This window comes from Dendropsophus ebraccatus, chromosome 3 (assembly GCF_027789765.1).
Source record: "Dendropsophus ebraccatus isolate aDenEbr1 chromosome 3, aDenEbr1.pat, whole genome shotgun sequence".
Classification (NCBI taxonomy): Eukaryota; Metazoa; Chordata; class Amphibia; order Anura; family Hylidae; genus Dendropsophus; species Dendropsophus ebraccatus.
The window spans coordinates 120,151,416-120,176,222 of record NC_091456.1 but is presented as its reverse complement, the minus strand read 5'-3'; the positions used below and the strand labels follow the sequence as shown (position 1 = coordinate 120,176,222).

The following is a 24,807-nucleotide window of genomic DNA, read 5'->3' as shown; positions in this document are numbered from 1 at the left end:
TACAGGATACTAAGAGGGAGACTATGGAATCTGTCCCTTCCTCTCTATTTGTATCACTAGAGAAAAATAAATAAATGGGGAAACCAAGTGGCACACCAAGCATGAATCGATTATCAAAAAAATATTTTATTCAATGTACAAAAATATAACCCTAACCCATAAAAGCAATTAAAAGACCTCTGTTGATGTGTATGACACCAACTCCCACGCTGTCCTTATACTATGATATAGGACTATTCCTGCACAGATGAAATAACCAAGTTATTTGTATTTTAATACTGTAAGAACAAAGTCAACTCGTCTAATTTATTTTAACCGATCTCAAGGGTTAAGGGTTGTTATGCAAAACAGTGATAAATGGAAAATGGTGTGAGACACAGTTTAAAATTATTCATATGGATTTTCACTCTTGAAGTCTCCTGCCAATCCAGATAGCATCACTGCCTGTCCGAGGTGTTCCCCTCCAGGTACTGAGGGCTACTAACTTTCTCTAAGGACACACCATATTGGAAGACTCTTGCAGAGCTTATAGAACAGAGCTTTGTCATTAAAGCCCAAACGGTTACATTGCATATTTCCCTTTAGGACAAGCCAATGACAGAGTTCAGTTATAGACTGGACTTGGGGGAGGCTGTGGAGGTTGTGTATCTGGACTTTTCAAAGGCATTTGATACTGTGCTGCATGAAAGGTTGGTTTATAAAATGAGGATGCTGAGACTAGGGGAAAACATATGCAAATGGGTAAGTAACTGGTTGTGTGATAGAAAACAGAGGGTGGTCATTGATGGAACATATTCAGATTGGGTTTTAGTTACTAGTGGGGTACCACAGGGGTCAGTGTTGGGTCTACTTCTTTTTAATATTTTTATTAATGAACTTGTAGAGGGGCTACATTTTTGCAGATGATACTTAACTGGGTAAAGTAATCAGCACACAGGATAATAATATCATATTACAGAGGGATTTGGAGAAGCAAGAGGCTTGGGCGGTGAAATGGCAAATGAAGTTTAATGTGGATAAATCTAAGGTTATGCATTTGAGCCGTAGAAATGATAAGTACAGTTATGTGCTAAATAATAAAACACTGGGTAACTACTTCCGAAAAGGACCTGGGGGTATTGGTGGACAGTAAACTCAACTTTAGTGATCAGTGCCAGGCAGCAGCTGCCAAGACTAATAACATAATGGGATGCATCAAAAGAGGCATAGATGCTAAAGATGAGAACATAGTTTTGCCTCTTTATAAATCACTGGTCAGACCACATATGGAATACTGTGTACAGTTTTGGGCACCGGTATATAAGAAGGACACAGCTGAACTGGAGTGGGTGCAGAGGAGGGCAACAAAGGTCATTAAGGGAATGGGTGTGTTACAGTACCAAAGTTATCAAGCTTGGGGTTATTTACACTAGAAAGAAAGACGTCTTAGGGGCGATCTGATCACAATGTACAAATATATGAATGGACAGTACAGAGATCTTTTGTAGTGATCTTTTTACTCCTAGGTCTGTAACCATGACAAGGGGGCATCCTCTACGTCTAGAGGAAAGAAGATTTTACAGCATCGATGCAGGATTTTTACTGTACGAGCGGTAAGACTGTGGAACTCTCTGCCCCATGATGTTGTCATGGCCGATTCATTAAATAAGTTCAAGGGAGGCCTGGATGCTTTTCTTGAACAATATAATATTACAAGTTATGGGCATTAGATTTTTGGTGATATGTTGATCCAGGGATTATTCTGATTGCCATTGCAGTCGGGAAGGAATTTTCTCTCTGTGATGGGGAAATTGTCATCTGGCTCATGGAGGTTTTTGCCTTCCCCCTAGATTAACACAGTAGGACGGGGTTGTCAAGCGCTGGCCCTTCACTGTTGCGGAGCTGCGGGTCCCGTCATGCCTGGACGGCCAGGGCTTATGGTGCGTTTACACAGACAGATTTATCTGACAGATTTTTGAAGCCAAAACCAGGAATACATTTGAGAAAAGGAGAAATTCCAATCTTTTCTTTATGACCTGTTCTCTGTTTATAGTCTGTTCCTGGTTTTGGCTTCAAAAATCTGTCAGATAAATCTGTCTGTGTAAACACACCATTAGCTTTGGCCATCCGGGCATGGTGGGGGTTGTGGTTTTGGGGCGGCTGGGGGGCCTGAGTTTGACACGTCTGCAGTAGAGTTTCCCTAGGTTGAACCTGATGGACTCTGTTACTATGACATACCTCATGCATACGTTCATTTTGGTGGCGAAGTTGTGCAACTCTCTCAATTTATCTCCTAAATCCTAGGTCAGATAAGATCTTATCTTTAAAATTGATCAATTAAATACTGGGCAACTAAAGGAGAACAGGGTGAAATCCTTCATTAGTAAGTGGAAATCTTTTATTTGCATTTTTCTTGATAACTCAAGTTTTGCCAGTAAGGGTGCTACTACACGGAACGATTTTCACCGATAAACTATCTTTTTTCTGAACGTTTATCGTTAACCTGAAATGGTTCACACAGAACGATAATCGTTAGTTACGATCGTTGTTGCAATAGTTACTATGATGGTTTACTCCATTTGATCCCAGCAAAACAATGAACAATGTGCAATTACACGGAACGATTAGTGAAAAAATGTGGAACTACAGCGAACGATTAATGAAGATTTTAGGTTCAGATCTAAATCAACGATCAATGACTCACGAGCGATTTTTCAATTGTTGCCTGCAATTACACAGAGCAGTTATTGTTTAAATTTGAATGATATAACGATTTTTTGCACGATAATCATCCCGTGTAATAGGGCCCTAAGAGTGGTACCTAAAAGTGGACTAGGCTCAATCTCTGAGGAAACTGTGTCTGCCACAGGGGACACTGATATTGAGTCTTTTGTTATTTTGTTTTTCTGTTCTTTTGTTATTTTATGGAAGCTCAGGAACACCACAAGATATGTACACGGTATTGAGAAAGTGTTTTCTTTCTGATTATTTACGTGAACTGCTGCAGTTTTGAAAAGGCCTAACGTGTTTGTTACCATTTTATATTGATCATATGATTCTAAAGTCCAACTGTATACTCATGCATAATAATGCATGATTGGTACAACCTTTGTTAAAATATATATTATACACTGTACATACATATATATATATATATATATATATATATATATATATATATATATATATATATGAAACTCCAATAAAAATACAGTGGTACCTCTGTTCTCAAACGTAATTGTTTCAGGAAGGCAGTTTGACAACCGAGCAGTGTTTTCCCATAGGAAATAATGTAATTGTGTTTAATTGGTTCCAGAACCAACCAATAATTACATACAATACTCACTACAGTACAGAACAGCACTATACTGTAAAGTACACAAACATTTAACAAATTCAGCAATTATAGTACAGTAGTCAATAACTCCTCACTCATCCTTTACGGCAGGGGTGGGATACCCACGGGCCGCATCCAGCCCCTTAGACCTCCCCATGAGGCCCGCGGCTCCCTTGTGACGTGCGGCGCTCTGGTGGGGCAGAAGCCGGGATTCACAGCATCTTCCTGTGTCTGGCAGCCATCACAGACACAGGAAGATGCTGTGAATCCCGGTGAGTGCCATCCCCTGCCCCACCAGAGCGGCGCACGTCTTCCTTCTCCTGCGGGCTGCGCGCGATGACATCATTTCATCGCGCCGCCTGCAGGAGAAGATGGGCGCAGACTAGTGGGGAGAGAAGAGGACCTGAGCAGGAAAGGTAAGTGGGATGTCTTTTATTTGGGACAGACACTGGGGGTCAACAAGGCTACCAAGGGCAGGCACTGGGGGTTAACAAGGCTACCAGGTACAGGCACTGGGGTTAACTTTGCTACCAGGGACAGACACTGGGGTTAACTAGGCTACCAGGTACCACTGTGTGTGTGTGTGTGTGTATATATATATATATATATACTGTTATATATATATATTTTATATATATATATATATAACAGTATATATATAAAATATATATATAATATATTTAAAAAAAACTAAATTTGTTATGTAAATTGCCTATTGTAATTGTACTTGAGGAATACAGATTACATGTCAGTTTTACTACAGACAAAACCCTCCTAAAATAAAAATAAATAGTGTTTGTTTTTTTTTACCAATTTCACTGTGCACATTTTTTTTTTCAGTTTTACATATTTTATTAAAAAGGAAGTGTGTAGCTGCAAAGTGCAATTGGTTCCACCAAATTCTTTTTGACCCCTTATGGGTCTGTAGGTGAAAAAATATATGCAGTATTGCCTTTTAAATACAAGAAGAAAAAAGAAGTGCAGAAACTTAAATTGGCTTAAGGGGTTAATTTAACCCTTCATTGCTCCTTACCAATGTAGGAACACCTGCCGCGGATTCTGCAGCTCGCTCTCACTGGCAGCCGCGTGCATCTCTGCTGCTCCCATAGCCTTCATTGTATGGTTTTCCAGATTCCGCCATCTGCCCGAAGAATGAGCGGATTCATTTTTCGGGCGGAATCTGGAAAACTATACAAAGAAGCCCATGGGAACGGCGGAGATGCACACGGCCGTCAGTGTCCGCAAGCAGGTGCCAGCTGCAGAATCTACGGCGGGTGTTCCCGTTAGTGTGCACATACCCTCAAAAAGTAAACTCTTCTATCTGTCAGTCATCTTCTGCTATGGGCAAAAAAATCCTTCTTTATGACTCAAGGCTTTTTATACCTGGGCTATGACAATCTCTTGGGAGGCCTAGTCAGCAGCCTCTATCAAACAAATCTGCAAAGACCCACCAGTCACGTGGTCTTCGTCTTACACCTGCTTAAGGCTTTGGGCACTTCTCAGGACATGACTTTTGGAACAAAGATGCTGTAGATAATGGTCCCTCCCTGAGAGTCTGTCGGTATGTCTCCACGTGGACCATGTGTAACGCTAGAATTATGACTTACCGATAATTTACTTTGAGTCCATGACAGCACCCTTAGATTTCACTCCCTTTTTATTGGCATTTGTGGTCCTGTATGGTTTTGTTATAATTTGTTAGAACACCATTATTTGAGAAGGGACAGCGGGAAGTGCTCTTTTAAATTCTGTATTTCCTGTTCCTAATACTTTCAAGGGTTATATCCAGGGGCCTAACTACCACGGTAGCAGCCATAGTGGCTGCTATGGGGCCCACTGCGACATGGGGCCCTATTGTCCGCTCCTGCAATACACTGGCCCCCCTGGGCTATAATCATTTGCAGCACTAGGTGGCAAAGCAGGCCTTTCGCATACATCCCAGATCCAGCGCAACAGTCCCAATTTTGGGGTGATGTCCCGCCATCCTGGGACAGACCCCATGTGTCCCGCTGCCCCCCCTCATGGTCGCTACAAGACACTGAGGAGGGCCTCACTTAATCCATCTGGCAGTGTCAGCGGCTCCTGAGGCTGCTGACAGTGTCAGGTGGCTTCAGGGATGCTATTTGCACACACAGGGAGCTTTTGGAGCAGGCAGCCTCACAAACAGCTCAACTGCTTTCTGCTCCAGCCCTGCGGTACCTGCAGTCTCTCCTCCTATCTTCCACACGCTGCTGCTGGTGCCATCACAGGTCAGGGACAGGCAGAGAAGATGAAAGCAGGAGCCGCAGGGCTGGAGCAGAGATCTTCGGGGGCAGGGAGTTGAGCTGGGTGGGCGCTGCCTGCTCCTCTCCTGCTTTGTCCCTGACTTGTGACCTCAGCAGCAGCTTGGAGAAGAGAGACAGCCCACTGGAATCTCTTTGACTGCTCCAGACTAGAGGAGTATTTGTTTTTATTATTTTCTGTCAGGGATGGATTCTGCCTACAGGAGATGGGGGTTACTACAGTGGGACCAACTATAGGGAGATGGGGGTTACTACAGTGAGACCTAATATAGGGAGGTGGGGGTTACTACAGTGGGACCTATGATGGGGGGGGGGGGGGGGTTACTACAGTGGGGTTAACAAAGGGAGGGGGGCTACTACAGTGGGATTAACTGGGTGAGGGGGGATTACTACAGTGAGATTAACAAAGAGAGGGGGGATTATTACAGTGTGTGTGGAAGAGGGGGGCTACTATAGTGTGTCCTATGGGAAGATGGGGGTTACTACAGTGGGATTAACTAGGGGGAAGGGGGCTACTACAATTGGATATGGAGGCACAGAGGGATCTGTACCATATGGGGGCACAGAGAGTTACTGCGAAGCGGATGAAGATGAGAATGTTTGTCTCGCAGATGGCCGGAGAGGTTTTCAAGATGACTGTGCATGATGGCGAAGAAACGCAAAAATGACCAACAAGAGAAGACATCCCCGTCACTGAATACCTGCAATATAATCACTTATAAGGTCTGGTGAGCCTGTGTACAGCCTAATCTACCGCTATATGGTCACTGCTGAGGGAGAGTACTGCTCTTTGTATAGTGGATGTTATTTAGTAATGGTATCTGGGCTATTCATCACTGTGGTAAAGATGTGGTGATAATATTTGTTTCTCATATAATGGTAATAGGTGATGTGGCTATGGGGGCTGGCGCATTGCTGTCACAGTCCCTCTTTCCTCCTAGCAAAAGTTGGGAGGTATGCTTTCGGGTTCTGCAAATGTTTCTTTAACTGCAAGCACTCCTGGCGAGCATTTACAGTTATGACTAGACTTGACTGGTTAGTGGTCCGTCGGGAAAAGGGGGGGGGGGTCGGCAAACAAAAGTCTGCTATGGGGCCCAGCCCCTTCTAGATGCGCCCCTGGTGACATCCTCAGTTGTGGTGCTGTCATTGATGGCTTATGCTTAGCGTCTGACACCCCTGGAGATCAGCTGATTGAGGAAGTTGCTGTGTTTGGGCAAGTGCTGCAACCTATACACTTCCAACCAGACACACTGCTGTACATTGGGTTGTGGCTGTACATGCTGCTGGACTAACTAGCCTTGTAAACTAATCTTGGATATTTTAGGTACTGTATACAAAGACTTCTGGAAATTGCTTGGTTTTTGCTGGCTGTGTTAAGAATGTTATATTTTGTATAAGCAAATATCAATATCTTCATCCCACTGAATATATTAACTCAACAGTTGTGAATGAAAACAGCTGACCTGGTTACTTGTGAGAAGCTTATGGGTGGTTCCAAATACAAGGCGATCTACAGCCCTTTAGACTCTGAATGGCCAATGATAAGTGCTGGATGGTGCCCACGTGAATTTAACTTCTTGTCTTTCAGCAGGTCATGGTGACCAACTAGAGTTATCTTCTCTACTATTGGTAGTGTATATTGACAACAAGACACCAACACTAAGGGCCCTATTCCACCGAACGATTATTGTTTGCATAATCGTCAACGATTAATGATCTCAAACGACCGCTATTGCGAAAGACCTGAAAACGTTCACTCATTTCCATGGAACGATAATCGTTACTTATGATTGTATTTGCGATTTAGTTTTTTCTTCGCTATTGCGTTCGTATCTACTGCGAACGACTGAACAATGTCTTATTCAATGCGAACAATTTGCAAACGTTTTGCGAATGAGCAACGATAAAAATAGGTCTAGGTCTTATAAAGCGATCAACGATTCGGTCGTTAATCGTTAACTGCATTTCAACTGAATGATTATCGTTTAGATTTGAATAATCTGATAGATTTGATAATCTGAACGATAATCGCCCGGTGGAATAGGGCCCTAAGAAGGGAAAATGGCTGCCAGTATTTAGTACTGAAGTTTTATGCAGATTCTTAAAGGGGTACTCCGGCCCGGGGGTATTTTTCAGCTATGGCCATGGAGGGGGTGGTTATGGACGGCGGAGGTCACTTACCTCCCTGTTTCCAGCGCTGGGTCCCGGATCGCGCCGCCCCGTACACCGCCCCGCGGCCGCTTCCTGGTGTGAGCTGCCGCATGAGACGCAACATCTCAAGGCAGCTCACACCAGGAAGCGGCCGCGGGACGGTGTACGGGGCGGCGCAATCCCGGGACCCGGCACTGGAACCGGGGAAGTAAGTGACCTCCACCGTCCATAACCACTTTTTTACTTAAGTGGGGTGGAATTTATTTATTTTAAAGTCATTTCAAGTCATGACAATGTGTTGTTTTTTTTTTTTTGTTTGTTATTATTTAAGAGCACCATTTAGTTGTAGTTCAGCTTTACAGTAATAAATATATCTGTTTTCTTTGTTAATAGATGTTATTGGAAAGAGAGGCGCTTTAGAGGTAAGAAACGTGTTTTGGAAAAATACATATTGTGCATTTTTATTTTAAAATCTTCCTAAAACTAATAAAAATGTTTAACATTTCCTATGTAATATATTTTTTTTTAATCATAAAATACAAAGAACAAACAATGAAAATGTGATATTTAAAGGACAACTCCGGCCAAAATTTATTTTAATATTGTTATTTCAGAAGCAAAGTTAGACAAATTCCTGATATACACTAATTATGGTAAATGCATGTATAGTGTTATTTCCCCCAATGTAGCAGATCAGGCAGGCTTCAATTTCTCTCTCTAAAAAAAAAAAAAGTGGTCTCGACCCCGGTGTATATACCTGCAAGGTCCGCAACCTCCCCCCTGCCCTGACAGAAGCCCGTAATTCAATCATCGCCCAAAGCCCCCCAAACACCTCCATCCCCCGGCCGCCCGATCTCTTCAGAAATCCTGTGCAGTGTAGTGATCAGCACCCCCCTCCCTAGCTAAATTTTGTGCAGAAAGCGAAGGAATGACCCTGTTATATTTTACATGTAATGTAACGTATACCGCGCCCCCTGCTGGACCCTGCAGGTATATACATCTGGGTCAGATGTCACTTTTTTTTTTTTTTTTAGAGGAATTGAAGCCTGCCTGATCTGCTAAATTGAGGGAAATAGCACTATATGTGCATTTTCCATTATTAGTATATATAGGAATTTGTCTAACTTTACTTATGAAATAACATATTTAAAAATAGATTTTGACCGGAGTTGTTCTTTAAGTTACAAAATATTCAAATTGTCAGTCTTCTTAAAAATCGGCAGAGTAAACCAGCAATGCAGAGCAGTAAAACAGGTGTATAACAAGTCATCCAGCCACTTAGCCCCACCCACAGTGCCACTGTTGGTCCCACCCCTCGCCGACCATTGGAACAGGCTGGCCTAAAAGTCTAGGACCAATGGTGGCACTGTGGACGGGACTAAGTGTCGCTAATGCCAGGAGGCCCCGCCCACTTTACACAATCTGCAGTTGATAAAAGATCACTTTTTACTTGAACAAGCACCATGACATATGATATGAAATAAGGTATGAAAACCGCTAAATTTACCCTTTACACTTGTGTAGAGATGTCAGAATGCACAAAGGGGGTGACAGTGTCACTTTAAGGGACTTATAGGTGGATTTAATCCTTATGGATATATCTCTGTAGTGTAGAGTTATTTTGATATTGGAATTGGTGAAGCTCAAGCGTAACAAGGCTGACCATGTCTGCTAGGTGGGAAATCTCTGCGGTAGACCAATTGGTCTCTGTCAAGGATTGGAGACCAAGGGGGCGGAGAGCATTTAAGAGTAGTGAGACCATATGGGAGCTATTGGAAGCTAACGGGGGACCAAAGTGTCAGACTAAAAAAGCTCAGACTCCCATCAGGGAGTTGGGGCGGACAGAAGTTCTTCAATCGCCAGAGTTCTTCAATCGCCATTTGGTATGAGCTTTTGGTATGAATGAGCCACCTAATAGTGTAGTAGTGTAGGAGCTTGGCTACTGTGTGTAGTCCCTGGTCCTTGGTAATGAACATGATCTACTTCTATGGCATTTATACTCCCAGATAAAGTGTAGAAATTGAGCTTGTAAGGTGTGTAATTCAGCAAGGGGGACCTAAAAGGGTGTCAAAAAGGTTTAGGTAGTAGAGACATTAATAATAATATTTATTTGTTTAGCGCCAACAGATTCTGCAGCGCTTTTTTTTTATACATACAATACAGAGGTTACATAATACACAGATAATTTGAATAAATAAAATAAAAATACAAAGTCTAAACAAGACCTGCTCACTGGAACTTACAGACTACAACTGGGGTCGACACCAGGCACAAGTGCTTTATTTGTGCATGGTCCAGCCATTGTACATAGTTGGAAAGAACAGGATGGGCCAGTAACAACGCCAATATCTGATTACAAGTAAAACATATAAAGTGCAGGAGCCATCAGAGATATAGAGTGAGGGGACGACAGAAGGGGAAACAAGTATAGGGAATGTTATAAGCGAGCCTGAAGAGATGAGTCTTTAGGGCACACTTGAAGCTGTGAGTATTGAGTATGAAGTCTTTGGGTTGGACATTTCAGAGAACTGGTGCAGCATGTTTGGATGTTAGGGTTAGATCATTAGCAGAGCGTAGAGCACGGGTAGAGATGAGGGAGAAGATGTATGGAGGGGCAGAGTTGTTGAGAGCTTTATGGGTGAGGGTGTGGAGTTTGAAGTGAGTTCTGGACTTAATGGTTAACCAGTGCAGTGACTGGCACAGAGGAGAGACGTTGGTGTAGCGGCTGGAGAGGAAGATGAGCCTGGCTACTGCGTTAAGGATAGAATGGAGAGGGGAGAGTTTAGAGAAAGGAAGACCGATTAGTAGGGAGTTACATTAGTCAAGACAGGAATGGATCAGAGCAACAGTAAGAGTCTGAGCTGTGTCAATGGTGACAAATGGGTGGATTCTAGAGATTTTTTTTTTTTTTTGAGATGTTGGTGAAATTTCCCCCTTGCCCTGTGATTGCACCCATGAAGAGGTCCACCTCCTACGTCGTTGAACAGGAAACAACAGTTGGATCCATAAACGAAGAGACCTCCCCTTTATTGCCAGTTCTGTATTATGTCCTTTTGGAGCAGTAGGCAGGAAGTGGTTTCTACACCTCTCATCAGATCCTGAAAGTAGTGGGGACTGGGGCAACTGGCTCTTACCACTAAGTGCTGGCATCCCACTTAGTGCTGACCCTGTTTTTTCTCTCTCTCTCTCTCTCTCTCTCTCTCTCTCTCTCTATCTCTCTCACCTGTCAGAAGAGACATCCTCTGGGGCGTACATTGTGTGCAGGTGTGTGCGTCTTGAATAGATGATGACCTTTCCGGGGATTCTGCAGGGCTGCGGAGGAGCCATTCAGTCCCTGGTGCCAAATTTGAGGAGGTGGCAAATTCCAGTGTTTGGGTGTAATTGGCCCTCCAATTATACATCCTAATAGGATGGAAAGCCAGCACGCTGATAACCCTAAACCATCTACTGACATCTGTGCATTGATATGATGGGGTAAAGGGGGGTTTACTGCCAGTCATATTTCTGTTTGTTAGCTCTGTATTGAGTCCTTTTTTTATGCATGTGTATTTTTAGGCTAAGAAATAAACTAGGAGCTTCTGCCGAAGAAGCAGGGAATGTCCAGTATGCAAAAAGAAACTCATTTAGGGTAAATTCACAAGGGCGGATCCGCCGGGAGTCTCACGCACGAAATCCGCAGCTAATCCACAATACATGTATTATTCTTATAATTATTAACCCCTTAACGACATCGGGCGTACACTTACGCCCCCGTTGCCTGGGCTTTAACGCAACAGGGCGTAAATGTACGCCCGCGGTTTCCCCGATCGCTGCGTGTTCACACACAGCGATCGGGGAAGATGGCCTGCTATAAATCATAGCAGGCCATCTTAGCTTCTCGGCACGGGGGGTGGTTAACAACCCCCGTGCTGACGATCGCTGCTATTGGCTGATCAATTCAGATCAGCCAATAGCGGCGATCAGCACCTTTACGGGTCATCGGTAACCCGATGACCCGTAAAAAATGGCGGTCGGTGCTGTCCGAGGACTGCACCGACCGCCATTACTGTAAAAAGTAATGGTGGTCACGGTGGCACGGCGATCAAAGTCCCCAAATGTAATAAATACCTGCTCTGGACCCCTCAGCTAGGCAGCTGAGGGGTCCAGAGCAGGTATTTGTACATTACTCACCTGTCCTGGGGTCCCGATCGGCGTCTTCCGGGTTTGCGGCGTCCTCGTCTTCTCGTCGGGTCTTCGGCTTCTTCCGTGGGGTCCCGTTCGGCTTTTTTCGGCTCCAGCGTCGTCTTTTTCCGGATTTTGCGCTCTGCTGCCCTCTAGCGGCTGATAAGTGTAATACACTTATCAGCAGCTATAGGGATGTTCAGAATGTAGTAAAAGTTTTTTTGTTTTTTTTTTTTCCAATTTTTTGTCTTTTTTTTCCGCACCCTATCGCCGCTGAGTGTTGATCCGCTTCACACGAAAGTGCGCTGCTAATCAGCAACTCCTCCTTTTTGGCGTAGGGTGTTTTTTTTCTATATCCTACTGCCATGGTCTGCTGATAAGTGTCGCACATAAGTGCGGCATTTATCGGCAACACCATTTTTGGCATAGGTTTTTTTTTTTTTTTTTACTTACTGTAAAAAAAAAAACGTAAAAAACACTACATTACACCACACTACACTACATTGAATAAAGTTTGACACTACACCACTACATACCCCATATACCAATCTCTATATAAAAGTGGCCCCCTGGCGTGTTTTCGGTATCAGACGCATTCGCTAGTATTGCCTCGGACACCGAAACAGCCAGTGAGGATGAATGGGGCGGATCCTTTTTTCCTCCATTTATCCTTATCCTCATCATCCACTGATGTGTCTGGGGGTAACGTAGCGTACGCTGCCCCCCAGACATGTCTTTTCCACCAGTACAGTCCCAATAAGAGATGACGGTATATTCTCCAAACTCTGTGAGAGTACCTCAGGGTACTCTTACAGATTTAGGGTACGTACACACTGCGGAATGGCGAAGGATAACCCCTTTGTGCATTCCGCAGCTGGCACCCGCCGGCGGACTGATGCGGGCATGCGTCTCCACCCGTGTCACAGAATGAATACGTTGGACGGAGAGCGGAATCCGCCCGTGCATAGAATGGAGTCTATGACACATGCGGAGACACGCGCCCGCATCAGTCCGCCGGTGGGTGCCAGGTGCGAAATGCGTGAAGGGTTCTGTCGCGATTCCGCAGTGTGCACGTACCCTTAAGAGTGTATGTAGGAAGGGACACCCGAATCCAGCCCCCAGATGCCCCCCCCCCCAAATCCTCGGAGTTAGTGGGAAGATCGTTCGGGAACTGATCTTCCCACTGCTGGATAAAGGTCACCACCTGTACGGGGACTTTTATACCAGCACCCCCCTCTTCTGGTCCCCCTCTTCTGGTCCGAGCTACTGTAGCTTGCGGCACGAAAATATCAGAAGCAGTAATAGAGCCCTAATATTTAGCAGCCATGGAGTGGACCCAGCGCTTCTTGATATGAGGGACCCTGTATCGCACCAGGACAACATTTTCCAGGGGACGTCCCCCACACTGGAAAACAGGAGACCCCAGAAGAAGTGCAGAGTGTGGCGTAACAGGGGGATCAGGAAGGACACCATTTTCCAGTGTGACACCTGTCCTGATCATCCCGGCCTCTGCATACTGGATCGCTTCAAGGCATACCACACGTCACTGGAGTTCTACATTATCTAAATTCTGTCCCTCATTCCTATTTCAGGGGTCACGTTAATTAAGGGATTATTCTGATTGCCATTATGGAGTCAGGAAGGTTTTTTTTCCTATGATGAGGCAACTGTCGTCTGCCTTACGAGGATGTTTTGCCTTCCTCTGGATCAACACAGGTTGAATTTGATGGACTCCCTTCCTTTTCAACCTTATAAACTAATAATTGGCCTAATACCCCCAAATAAATTAGAATGGTCCCTTTTCCCCAGCTAAATAGGTATGGCTGTCATTCCCATTAGAAGATGCCATAATGCAATTACAAAGCCTCTGTGCGGCCAGGACAGTAGAACCCCCCCAAGTGACCCCATTCTGGAAACTACACCCCATAAGGAATCTAACAAGGGGGGCAGCAGGGATATGGCCCCCTGGTGACAGACACATTTTGGATGTGAAAATGAAAAAAATTGTATTTTTTATTTTCACACCACATGTTCTACATAAGTGCCCGTCACCAGTGGGGTCCATATCCTCACTGCACCCCTTGTTAGATTCCTAATGGGGTATAGTTTCCATAATGGGGTCACTTGTGGGGGGGTTTCTACTGTCCTGGCCGCACAGGAGCTTTGTAATTACGACATGGCCTCCATCTTCTATTCCAGCCTCTAAATGGCGCTCTGTCCCTTTGATGGCTTGCCCTGTGCCCATATGGCACATTATGTCCACATGTGGGGTATTTTCGTACTCAGGGGAAATTACCCTACACGTTTTGCATTTATTTTCTTTTTTAACCCCTTGTGGAAATGGAAAAAATCAAGGCTAGACCAACATTTAGTGTAATTTTTTTTTAAATTTTTACTCTAAATCATTGATCTTGTCATGATTTTTTTCATTTTCACAAGGGGCTAAAAGATAAAAAAACACAAAATGTGTAGAGAAATTTCCCGAGTACGGAAATACCCCACATGTGGACATAAAGCACCATGCTGGTGCAGGGTAAGCCTCCAAAGGGAAGGAGCGCCCTTTGGATTTTGGAGTCTGGATTTGGATGGAATGGATTTCGAGGGGCCATGTTGCATTCAAAAGGCCCCTGTGTTGCCAAGAAAGTTGAAACCCCCCACAAGTGACCCCATTATGGAAACTACATCCCTCAAGGAATGTAACAAGGGGTGTAGTGAGCATATGGACCCCACTGGTGACTGGCACAAATGTGGAACAATGTGGCATAAAAATGAAATATAAAATTTTTTACACTATAATGTTGGTCTAGCCTTGAATTTATCATTTTCACAAGGGGTTAAAAGAGAAAAAAAAAATAAAAAATGTGTAGAGCAAAATACCGTAAATACCCCACATGTGGACATAAAGCGCCATGTGGGCACAGGGCAAGCCTCTCAAGGGAAGGAGCGCCATTTGGATTTTGGAGGTTTTGGCTAGAATGGATGATGAACGCCATGTTGCAATTACAGAGCACTCATGCTGCCAAAACACTGTAAACCCCCCACAAGTGACCATTCTGGAAACTACACTCCTCAAGGAATCCAACAAGGGGTGCAATGAGGATATGGACCCCTTGATGACGGGCACATTTGCGCCATGAAAGTGAAAAAATTCAAATATTCACTTTCACGTCACATTATTCCACATTTGTGCCCATCACCAGTGGGGTCCATATGCTCACTGCCCCCCTTGTTAGATTCCTTGAGGGGTGTAGTTTCCAGAATGGGGTCATTTGTGGGGGGTTCCCAGTGTCTTAGCAGCACGAGGGCTCTGTAAATGCAACATGGCCCGTGAAATCCTGCGCCCGCTTGGCACTTTATGTCCACATGTGGGGTATTTCTGTACTCGGGAAAAACTGCGCTACACGGTTTTTTTTTTTTCCTTTTTCCAATGAAAAATTGAAGGCTAGAACGTTTTAGTGTAAAAAATACATTTTTCTTTTTTCACGCCACATTGTTCTGAAAATCTGTGAAGCACCTGTGGGGTCCAGATGCTCACCGCACCCCTTGTTACATTCCTTGAGGGGTGTAGTTTTCTAAATGGTGTCCCTTTTAGGGGTGTTTTTTATGTTTTGCACCCCAGAGCCTCTGCCAACCTGAAGTGGTACAGTCAAAAATGATCAAGTATAACAGAGGCGTTGAAATTCACTAGGCGCTCCTTTGTATCTGAGGCTTGTGGTTGTGTCAAATAGCGCAATAGGGCCACATATGGGGTATTTCTATAAACTGCAGAAACGGGGCAATAATTATTGGGGTGCATTTCTCTGGTAATAGGTTTATAATTATGAAAAATATTGGATTACATTAAAATCTCTGCACAGAAAATTTTAATTTTCAAATTTCTTACACTGAGCTTTTATTTCTGTGACTCCCCTAAAGGGTTAAAACACTTTCTGGATGTGCTTTTGCAGAGTATGGGGGGTGCAGTTTCTGAAATGGGGTGCTTTGTGGGGCTTTCTAACATACAGGACCCTCAAATACACTTTAAACCTGAACAGGTCCCTAAAAATATCTGATTTTGAAATTTTACAGAAAATTTGCTGCTTTCTATTGTCTAAAAAAAATAAGTTTAATAAATTCCGCCAACATAAAGTAGACATGTTGCTAATGCTATTTAATATATAATTTATGTGGCATAACTATTTTCTGTATAAGAAAAAAAGTTTCAAAGTTGGAAAAATGCATTTTTTCACGTTATTTTGGTTTTTTTCATAAAGATTTTTTTATAAGTATCGACTCCAATTTACCAGAAATGTGAAGTACAATCTCAGAATCAGCCAGATAGGTACAAGCATCCCGAAGTTATTAATGAATAAAGTGACACTGGTCAAATTCATAAAATTTGTCTCTGTCCTTAAGGCCATTTAAGGCTCTGTCCTTAAGGGGTTAATACGGTTAATACATGTATTGTGGATTAGCTGCGGATTTCATGTGTGAGACTCCCGGCGGATCCGCCCGCATGAATTTACCCTTTTGAAGGATATTAGAGAACTGATTCAGGATTTTGATTTGGCATCTTCATAGTATTTATCTGACTCCCCCATGTTATCTACTGAAGATGTAGACCCCTTAATTAAGATGGTCAGGATGACCATGGAGATTGATGATAATCCTGACATAAATATATGCAAGATAGGATGTTTCAGGGACTTTAGCCAAAAAAGAAAAGGGTGTTTCCTTTTCCCTTTATAGTCCCCACCTACAGTCAGTGTTCCTTCAATAAATGCATCCATCTCTAAAAGCATGTCCCTCAAGGCCCTACCCTGGTTCGCATTTGGGAGGTATATGTTACCTATAGTGTAAGTGGATGAGACCACTCTGAGTTCAACAAAGGCATGCCTTTCAATGGGGTCAACCATGGTGCCCAAAAGATCATGCTGTAAGGATCTGTGGATCGCATTTGAGGCACCTTCGGACTTGGACTCTGGATTGGTGCTGTGCAACCAGTAGGTGTAATGTTGGGTCTGGAGTTGAGGCCAGGGCCGGGACAAGGAATTTTGGTGCCCTAGGCAGAGAAGGCAAATGGCGCCCCCCCCCCCCCCATATGTATATACACTCACCGGCCACTTTATTAGATACACCTGTCCAACTGCACGTTACCACTTAATTTCTAATCAGCCAATCACATGGCGGCAACTCAGTGCATTTAGGCATGTAGACATGGTCAAGACAATCTCCTGCAGTTCAAACCGAGCATCAGTATGGGGAAGAAAGGTGATTTGAGTGCCTTTGAACGTGGCATGGTTGTTGGTGCCAGAAGGGCTGAGTATTTCAGAAACTGCTGATCTACTGGGATTTTCACGCACAACCATCTCTAGGGTTTACAGAGAATGGTCCGAAAAAGAAAAAACATGCAGTGAGCGGCAGTTCTGTGGGCGGAAATGCCTTGTTGATGCCAGAGGTCAGAGGAGAATGGGCAGACTGGTTCGAGCTAATAGAAAGGCAACAGTGACTCAAATAGCCAACCGTTACAACCAAGGTAGGCAGAAGAGCATCTCTGAACGCACAGTACGTCGAACTTTAAGGCAGATGGGCTACAGCAGCAGAAGACCACACCGGGTGACACTCCTTTCAGCTAAGAACAGGAAACTGAGGCTACAATTTGCACAAGCTCATCGAAATTGGACAGAAGAACATTGGAAAAACGTTGCCTGGTCTGATGAGTCTCGATTTCTGCTTGAACATGACAATGAGTTCACTGTACGCCAATGGCCTCCACAGTCACCAGATCTCAATCCAATAGAGCATCTTTGGGATGTGGTGGAACGGGAGATTCGCATCATGGATGTGCAGCCGACAAATCTGCGGCAACTGTGTGATGCCATCATGTCAATATGGACCAAAATCTCTGAGGAATGCTTCCAGCACCTTGTTGTATCTATGCCACGAAGAATTGAGGCAGTTCTGAAGGCAAAAGGGGGTCCAACCCGTTACTAGCATGGTGTACCTAATAAAGTGGCCGGTGAGTGTATATCCCCTGTGTGCTGCCCCCAGTTGCATATATTTTTATGTATATATATTTATGCATATACACACAGACACACATTTATGCATATACACACACACATGTACAGTATATACACTTATGTATACACACACACTCTTATGAATACTCACACCCACTCTTAATACACACACTCACACTCATGTAAACACACACAAACACAAAACAGCTACCTCTGAGTGACACACACACTCTCACACATGTACACACACACACACAGACACAAAACAGCTACCTCTCAGTGTGACACACACATTCTTATGTATACACACACTCTTATGAATACACGCTCACACACACTCTTATGTACACATACACACAGACACAAAACAGCTACCTCTCAGTGTGACACACACTCTCTTATGAATACACACACATTCTTATGAATACACATGCACACTCTTATGTATACACACGCACACTCTTATGTATACACACACTCTCACACACACTGTTATGTACACATACACACAGACACAAAACAGCTACCTCTCAGTGTGACACACACACACACACACACACACACACTCTTATGTATACACACACACACACACACACTCTTGTTGTCGCTGTACACACACACAGGCACAAAACAGCTACCTCTCAGCTAGGTTGCTTGCACTTTCTCTCCTCTCTGTCCTGGGACTGTCATGGAGGGGTCTGCTGCTGATGATAATGATGCAGCGATGAGCAGCTGACAGGAGAGGCCCAGGACAAAAAACACAGGCAGACACTTCCTGGTCATCATGTGCTGTGTCTGCAGGCTGCCGTTCTTCACCTCCTCCTCCCCCTCTCTGGCCCGACAGCTAAGCAGCTGGCTCCCAGAGCCTAGGGGATGTGTAATGCTGCACATTCCCCCATGCTGGCCTCCTGCACCAGGTCAGACGCCTCCTGGCAAAGGGAGCTCAGCCAGAGCAGTGTCTTCAGCCGTAGGCCACCCCTCCCCCCGGCCCTGTGGAGCAGCAGCAGAAGACTCACAGACCTGTGTATCTCCCGGCAGGGGGCTGATGTAATCAGCTTCTGTATGCTGCTTCCGGGTTCGGCCTGGTGGCGCCCCCTGCTGTTTGGCGCCCTAGGCCATCGCCTACCCCTGCCTACTCTTAGTCCCGACCCTGGCCGAGGCACATGATCTGTTCGGAAGTGTGTCTCCTGTAACAAGAGCATGTGAACATGTTGTTTGTGCATAGCATACATAACATAACGTTTAGACAGCTCGTTAAAGCCCCTTACATTAAAGGACAAGTGCCATGAAAAACTTTTTCCCAGTAATTGAAGCACATTACAAAGTTATATAACTGTGTAATAAGCTTCAATCACCTATCTGCCTCCCCTCCACCCCCCACCAGGAAGTGTCCTGACTCACAAAGACCTGATTACTGTTGTCACAGTCACCAGGCAGCTCCTTCTTGTGAGGATGAGTCATCAGCAGGAGGACTGCTCTAGGTCCTGTCACACCAGCCTCCCCCTCCTTGTCAGGTGACTCTGCTTGCTCAGCTTATCTTCTCTAGTGACATGACTCCTTCACTGAGTCCACAGCAGCAGGAGAGAGGGTATGAGGGGAGGGGGGAGCTGCCTATGTGCCGGAGTCAGTCTGAGGGAAGATAAGCAAGTGAGATGTGACAAGTGATGGCTTGCAGTTGTTCAGCCAATGGGAGCTGAGCAAGCCTGTCACCTGACAAGGCAGGGGAGGGGGGAGGCTAGTGTAACAGGAGAAGGAGCTAAGAGAAGAGCTTGGTGACGGTGACGACAGTAATCAGGTCTGTGTGAGTCAGGACACTTCCTGGTGGGGGGTGGAGGGGGGAAAAGACAGGGAAGGGAGGCAGATAGGTGTTTGAAGCATATTACACAGTTATATAACTTTGTAATGTGCTTCAATTACTGGGAAAAAGTTTTTCATGGCACTTGTCCTTTAAGGGACGCCAGTTTAATCAAAACTGGGGCTATGAGAAGACACGGCAGGGAGGAATCAGGGAGGAAAAACAGAAGAATATTGACAAACAGGTGAAAAAAAGAATTGGACCACACAAAATCAGAACCAAAACATAGAAACAAGGACTTACAGAACAAGTACCTAGGGATTCAGATCCCTTCATGTTTGGAGTTGCTGTCCTCGTTAAACTATCTCACATTGCACAGGAAGACTATGAATATGAAGTAGAGACCTAGACTCCACAGAAAAAAATACCTGTAACTAGTGCTCTAAGCGCTAACCTAGTTAAGGGACCTAACTAGCAACAACAGTAGTGGCTCCCCCCATGAAGTATAATCAGCTTATGCCGCACACATCCCTTATTAATTTATGACAAATGGCCATCTCAAGAATAATTGACTGACTGCCTGAGTAAGCAGCCGGTTACTGCTAACTTTGGAACTCCCGTGCTCCAGGAGGAAGGTTACACATGGTATACCCACCATTGAGGAATAACACCCCTTCCATGCTAAAGAAAATCTGATAATAGATGTCATCAGGGCTGCCATCAAGGCAGTATTGCCGGTACTACAGTCAGTGGCCTGACCAGCATTAGGTGCCCATTCCAAAACCACACATCTAAAACACAAGTACTTTGGGAAAAGAGCAGAAGCTGCCTGGTAGCTTTCTGTATTGCAGCGCATGTACACAAAGAGAATTGGAAGGGGCGGGGATTTATTCCACCAATCCAGCTGCAGCCCACTCACAGTGAAGTCGGCTGGACGATCAGGAGGAGGGGGGATATACACACTGTATATGGTTTAGGCTCTGCACAGCCTTCAGCTACATAGAGGCCGGGCTGTCTGTGTGTCAGCTGAGCAGAGCAGTGTGCAGGGAGCTGAGCTGTGGGACAGTATCTTCTGGTGGGCACCTCTATTTTTGCCCTATAGCAGGGTCAGGCCCAGCCATCGGCCCTTGCAGTAGTTCCTCCACAATGCTTAACCAGGGCCGGTGCACATCCCTCAAGAGTGCCCCCCCCACACACACACACACGCACGCATTATCAGAATCCGTGCTCCACACACAGTATAATGTACTGAAAGTGCCCCACACTGTATTAAGAACCCCAATACATACAGTAGTTACCTTATAACACAATTTATACCAGGAGCGTAGCTAGGATTCACAGGGCCCCATAGCGAAAAATTTTAAGGGGCCCCCTCCCCTACACACAACACAAAGCTATATATACATATAGTTTATGCTCTGTGATGTGGTAAGTCTCTTGTGACCAGAGGCAAAATCCAGGCTGTAACCACAAGAATGACTTGCAGGGCAGAGAGCCAATGGCTGCTTGCTATGACAGCCCACTGTTTTTACCTATAAGAGCCCATTAGAAACCCTAATGGTTAAATACATAGTTGCAGGAACAGGATACCCTCTGCTTAACCCCTTATGTATTGCAGCGTGTAAGTGACCTCTGCACAGAGCTCTGCACATTTTCCTACTTGATTGTGGCAGCTGGAGAACAGAGGTCAGAGATTATCAGAGGACATCTTTGTCTTCTGCTTGTTAACCCTTTTTTGTGTTGCAGCATGCAAGTAAACATTGGGTCACTTACACACTGCAGTACAGAAGGGGTTAAGCAGAAGGACAAACACTCGTTACTTCTCCCCCGGGCCCCCCTCCTGCACGGGCTCCATAGCAACTGCCTACCCTGCCTCTATGGTAGCTACGCCACTGAGTCCACCATAATAAGTAATCATTATTACATGAAAACTGCTTTGAACAAAACAAAAGATATCACCAATGATACCATTACATAATACCACCACACCGTGACCTCTATCACTGCAAGCCTATAAAAGAGTGGAGTTACATTCAGTTACTCACAGGGGGTGTCTTCTCCGATCAGAGACTGTCATATTTTCTTTTTCTCTCCATCCAGCGTGGGCCATCTTGAAGTCTTCTCCTGGCCAGACAAATATTTTAGGCTCTAATACCTACAGTCCCTTGTACCCCTATATAGTAGTTACACCCCTCTGTGCCCCCAGTTTTAAGGTGTCCCTGTGGTATATAGACCCCTGTGTACTCCCCCAGTTATAAACAGCCCTCCTGTGAGCTCCCCCTGTAGTATATAGCCCCCGTGTGAGCTCCCCCAGTAGTATATTGCCCACCTGTGCGCTCTCCCCAGTACTATATAGCCCCCCGTGTGCTCCCCTGTAGTATATAGCCCCCCCTGTGTGCTCCCCCAATAGTATATACCCCCCAAGCGCTCCTCCAGAAGTATATAGACCCCCTGTGCTCCCCCCAATAGTATATAGCTCCCTCTGCGCTCCCCCAGAAGCATATAGCCCCTCTGTGCGCTCTCCCAATAGTATATAGCTATAGTATATAAATTAAGCTAATTTTAAGATGTACAATTTATACACTGTTTGATAAAAGTGGCATGTTATCTTTATTCAGGTCTGTGCAATTACCGCAATACCCAGCAGCGCACATTTGTGTTATACCGTCTGCAAGCTGACTGTATACCAAGGACTGCACTCTTGACCTCTTATGGAACTTATGAATTTATTATTATGATGCCAGGAGCTCCAAATCAGCTAAAGTTATATGCTGCTGAACTGACACGACTTTGTGACTACAGGAGCACAGAGCTTTACATTTTTCAAAGCTCCCAGTATCATAATAAATCATGGTGCTGAGAGCTCCATACGAGGTCAAGAGTGCAGTCTGCGGACCGGACCATATATCATGGATGTGTGCATGCCGCCCAACTAGTTGCGAGTATCCAACCACAAAGGCCGGGATCAGAGATAACTCTTACCCTTGCTGTTTAACCCTTCAGATTTAGGCAGCCAAAAAAGAAGAGCAGAGAGAGAGGAGAAGAAGAAGGCAGAAAATTAGTGAAGAACTAAGCAAGCATAATCAGGCAGAAACAGCAATTTCCAGCGGGCAACATGGAGTCACCATGTTGGCAACATGTCCTCAATTACAAGAGACAAGGAGAATTTTCAACCGTCTGCGAAAGCATTGTCCAGAGTTGGTTGTGCAGAACCCCCATTGTCAGGTAAAGAGGGAATCAGCAACCATCCTGGCAGATGTATGTACTTCAGGAAGAGCCAAGTAAGGAGGACCGATCTGATGGTTCTCTGACCGTGTGATATCTGCCGCCATGTCTTACCTCTTAGCATTCCGCATAATTTCTTCCCTCGCAGAATTGCGCCTGCTTCTATTTTCGTTGTCATCATGCAGGCGTTACAGCTGCGCGATGTGAAACTCATGCATGTCCACCTTAGTAACCGTCTCCTCCGATTGTACAGACAGGGCAGCATGATCAGCAGTTATTTCCTACACTTTGGCCTCTGTTGTCTAAATAGCAGCTTTTAAAAGATGTTAGCTCCTGCTTATAGGAAGTCTCTAAACGCTGGACAAACTGCTCCATTTCTTATCTGCTAGGGAGAAACCTCATATGTTCCTGCCAATTCCGGGGATCTTGTGAACGCCCTGCAGCCACAGGCTGTGAGGAAGTGTTGGCCGCCATGTGCTGTAGCTGATAGGGGATCCCCTCTGTCTTCACCACACGTGGAAGCCTCCACTATATGTTCTCCTCCTTTTCAGCTCGTTTTGGGGCTACCACCATAGGAGCTACAGCAGGCTTACCTGCTTGGGCTGACCTGAGACGCTGTCTGGTGCGGGATGTTTCCATAGCTGCTGGTCAGTCAGGCTCCTCGCAAGGAAAACATCCAGGTGGCCTTGACGAGGTCCGGACCGCAAGTACTGTGTGTCAGGCGGTGACTGCCTTCTCCTCCTTCTCATATGGCTGAGCAGACAGGCGAGTAGGTGAGGGATATGACGACTTTTCTGGCACAGAAAAGTCGTAATACCAAATGTCGACGCATAAGATGGAAAATTGCACTTAATATGCAAGTATTGTTCGACGTTTATTGTTACACATGTAGAACTACAACCAATGTCCCTACCCAGAACCGGAAATAAAGATAGTACAGTGGCCATCTGTTAATCCAGAAGGAAGACTATATTAGTTCCCCCTGCTACTGATGTCTCAAAGCATGCGAAAGCATATATGTGTGCAGCCTAACCTAGTGCCGCATCACCTAAATAGGGAGCTAGCGTACATGTAGAAGGAGGTCTAACTAAGTGTCACCTATGTACAGACATATATAAAATAGTTTATGAAAAAAAGGTGAAGGGGGGAGGGTGAAGGCACATAGTAATTAACTCTTAGAAACCATCGGACGGAATGAAACCACAGCCAGGGTGATGACATGGAGGGTGGGCCACCGATATATATGCCTCTTCCGATGGTATATGCAAGTGGTGGGGCATAGGTCTAGTAGTATTCCCAAATAGAGTGCCAGATAGGTCCTTGTAGGATTTTTAGGTCTGATCTATATTTGGATATGATTTAATACAAACAGTATGTCCCAGGTCGCACAATAATATATAGTATCAGCGCATTTATATTTTTTCTAGCAGTTGATACTCTCCTAGAAGTCGCCAGTGCTTTGTAGCCTACATGGGAGTAGTGCAATGACAGGATGAACAATTTTATATACCGCACTACCCCTTTAATTGCCCTTATAGTGCTTCACAAAGTAATGGCACCCTCATTAGTCCATAGCAGAGCCCCCTCAGCCCCATATACACTGTAATAATCCCTCCTATGTTCTCATATACCATAGCAGAGCCCCCTCAGCCCCTCATACACTGTAATAATCCCTCCTATGTCCGCATATATCATAGCAGAGCCCGCTCAGCCCCTCATACCAGGGCCGGGACAAGGAGTTTTGGTGCCCTAGGCAGAGAGGGCAAATGGCAACACCCCCCCCCCCCCCCAAGCCACTGTTATCAGAATTGGCGCGGCACAGACAGTGTAAAGCCCAGAAAGTGCCCCCACACTGTATTACGAGAAAACCAAAAG

The 24,807-nt window shown here is 45.0% G+C and overlaps 1 protein-coding gene across 8 annotated transcripts in view; it reads left to right on the top strand.

Annotated features, from left to right (window-relative positions):
* PIP5K1C (phosphatidylinositol-4-phosphate 5-kinase type 1 gamma) overlaps nt 1–24,807 on the top strand; it is a 593,211-nt gene that overhangs the window by 73,381 nt on the left and 495,023 nt on the right. For 7 of the 8 annotated variants that reach the window (XM_069962589.1, XM_069962584.1, XM_069962587.1 and 4 more), the window contains exon 2: nt 8,143–8,171. In XM_069962589.1, the coding sequence (XP_069818690.1) occupies nt 8,143–8,171 (29 nt within the window). Of the gene's footprint in view, nt 1–8,142; nt 8,172–22,710; nt 22,933–24,807 lie in introns of all 8 variants that reach the window. The other variant, XM_069962583.1, reaches the window with a different exon arrangement.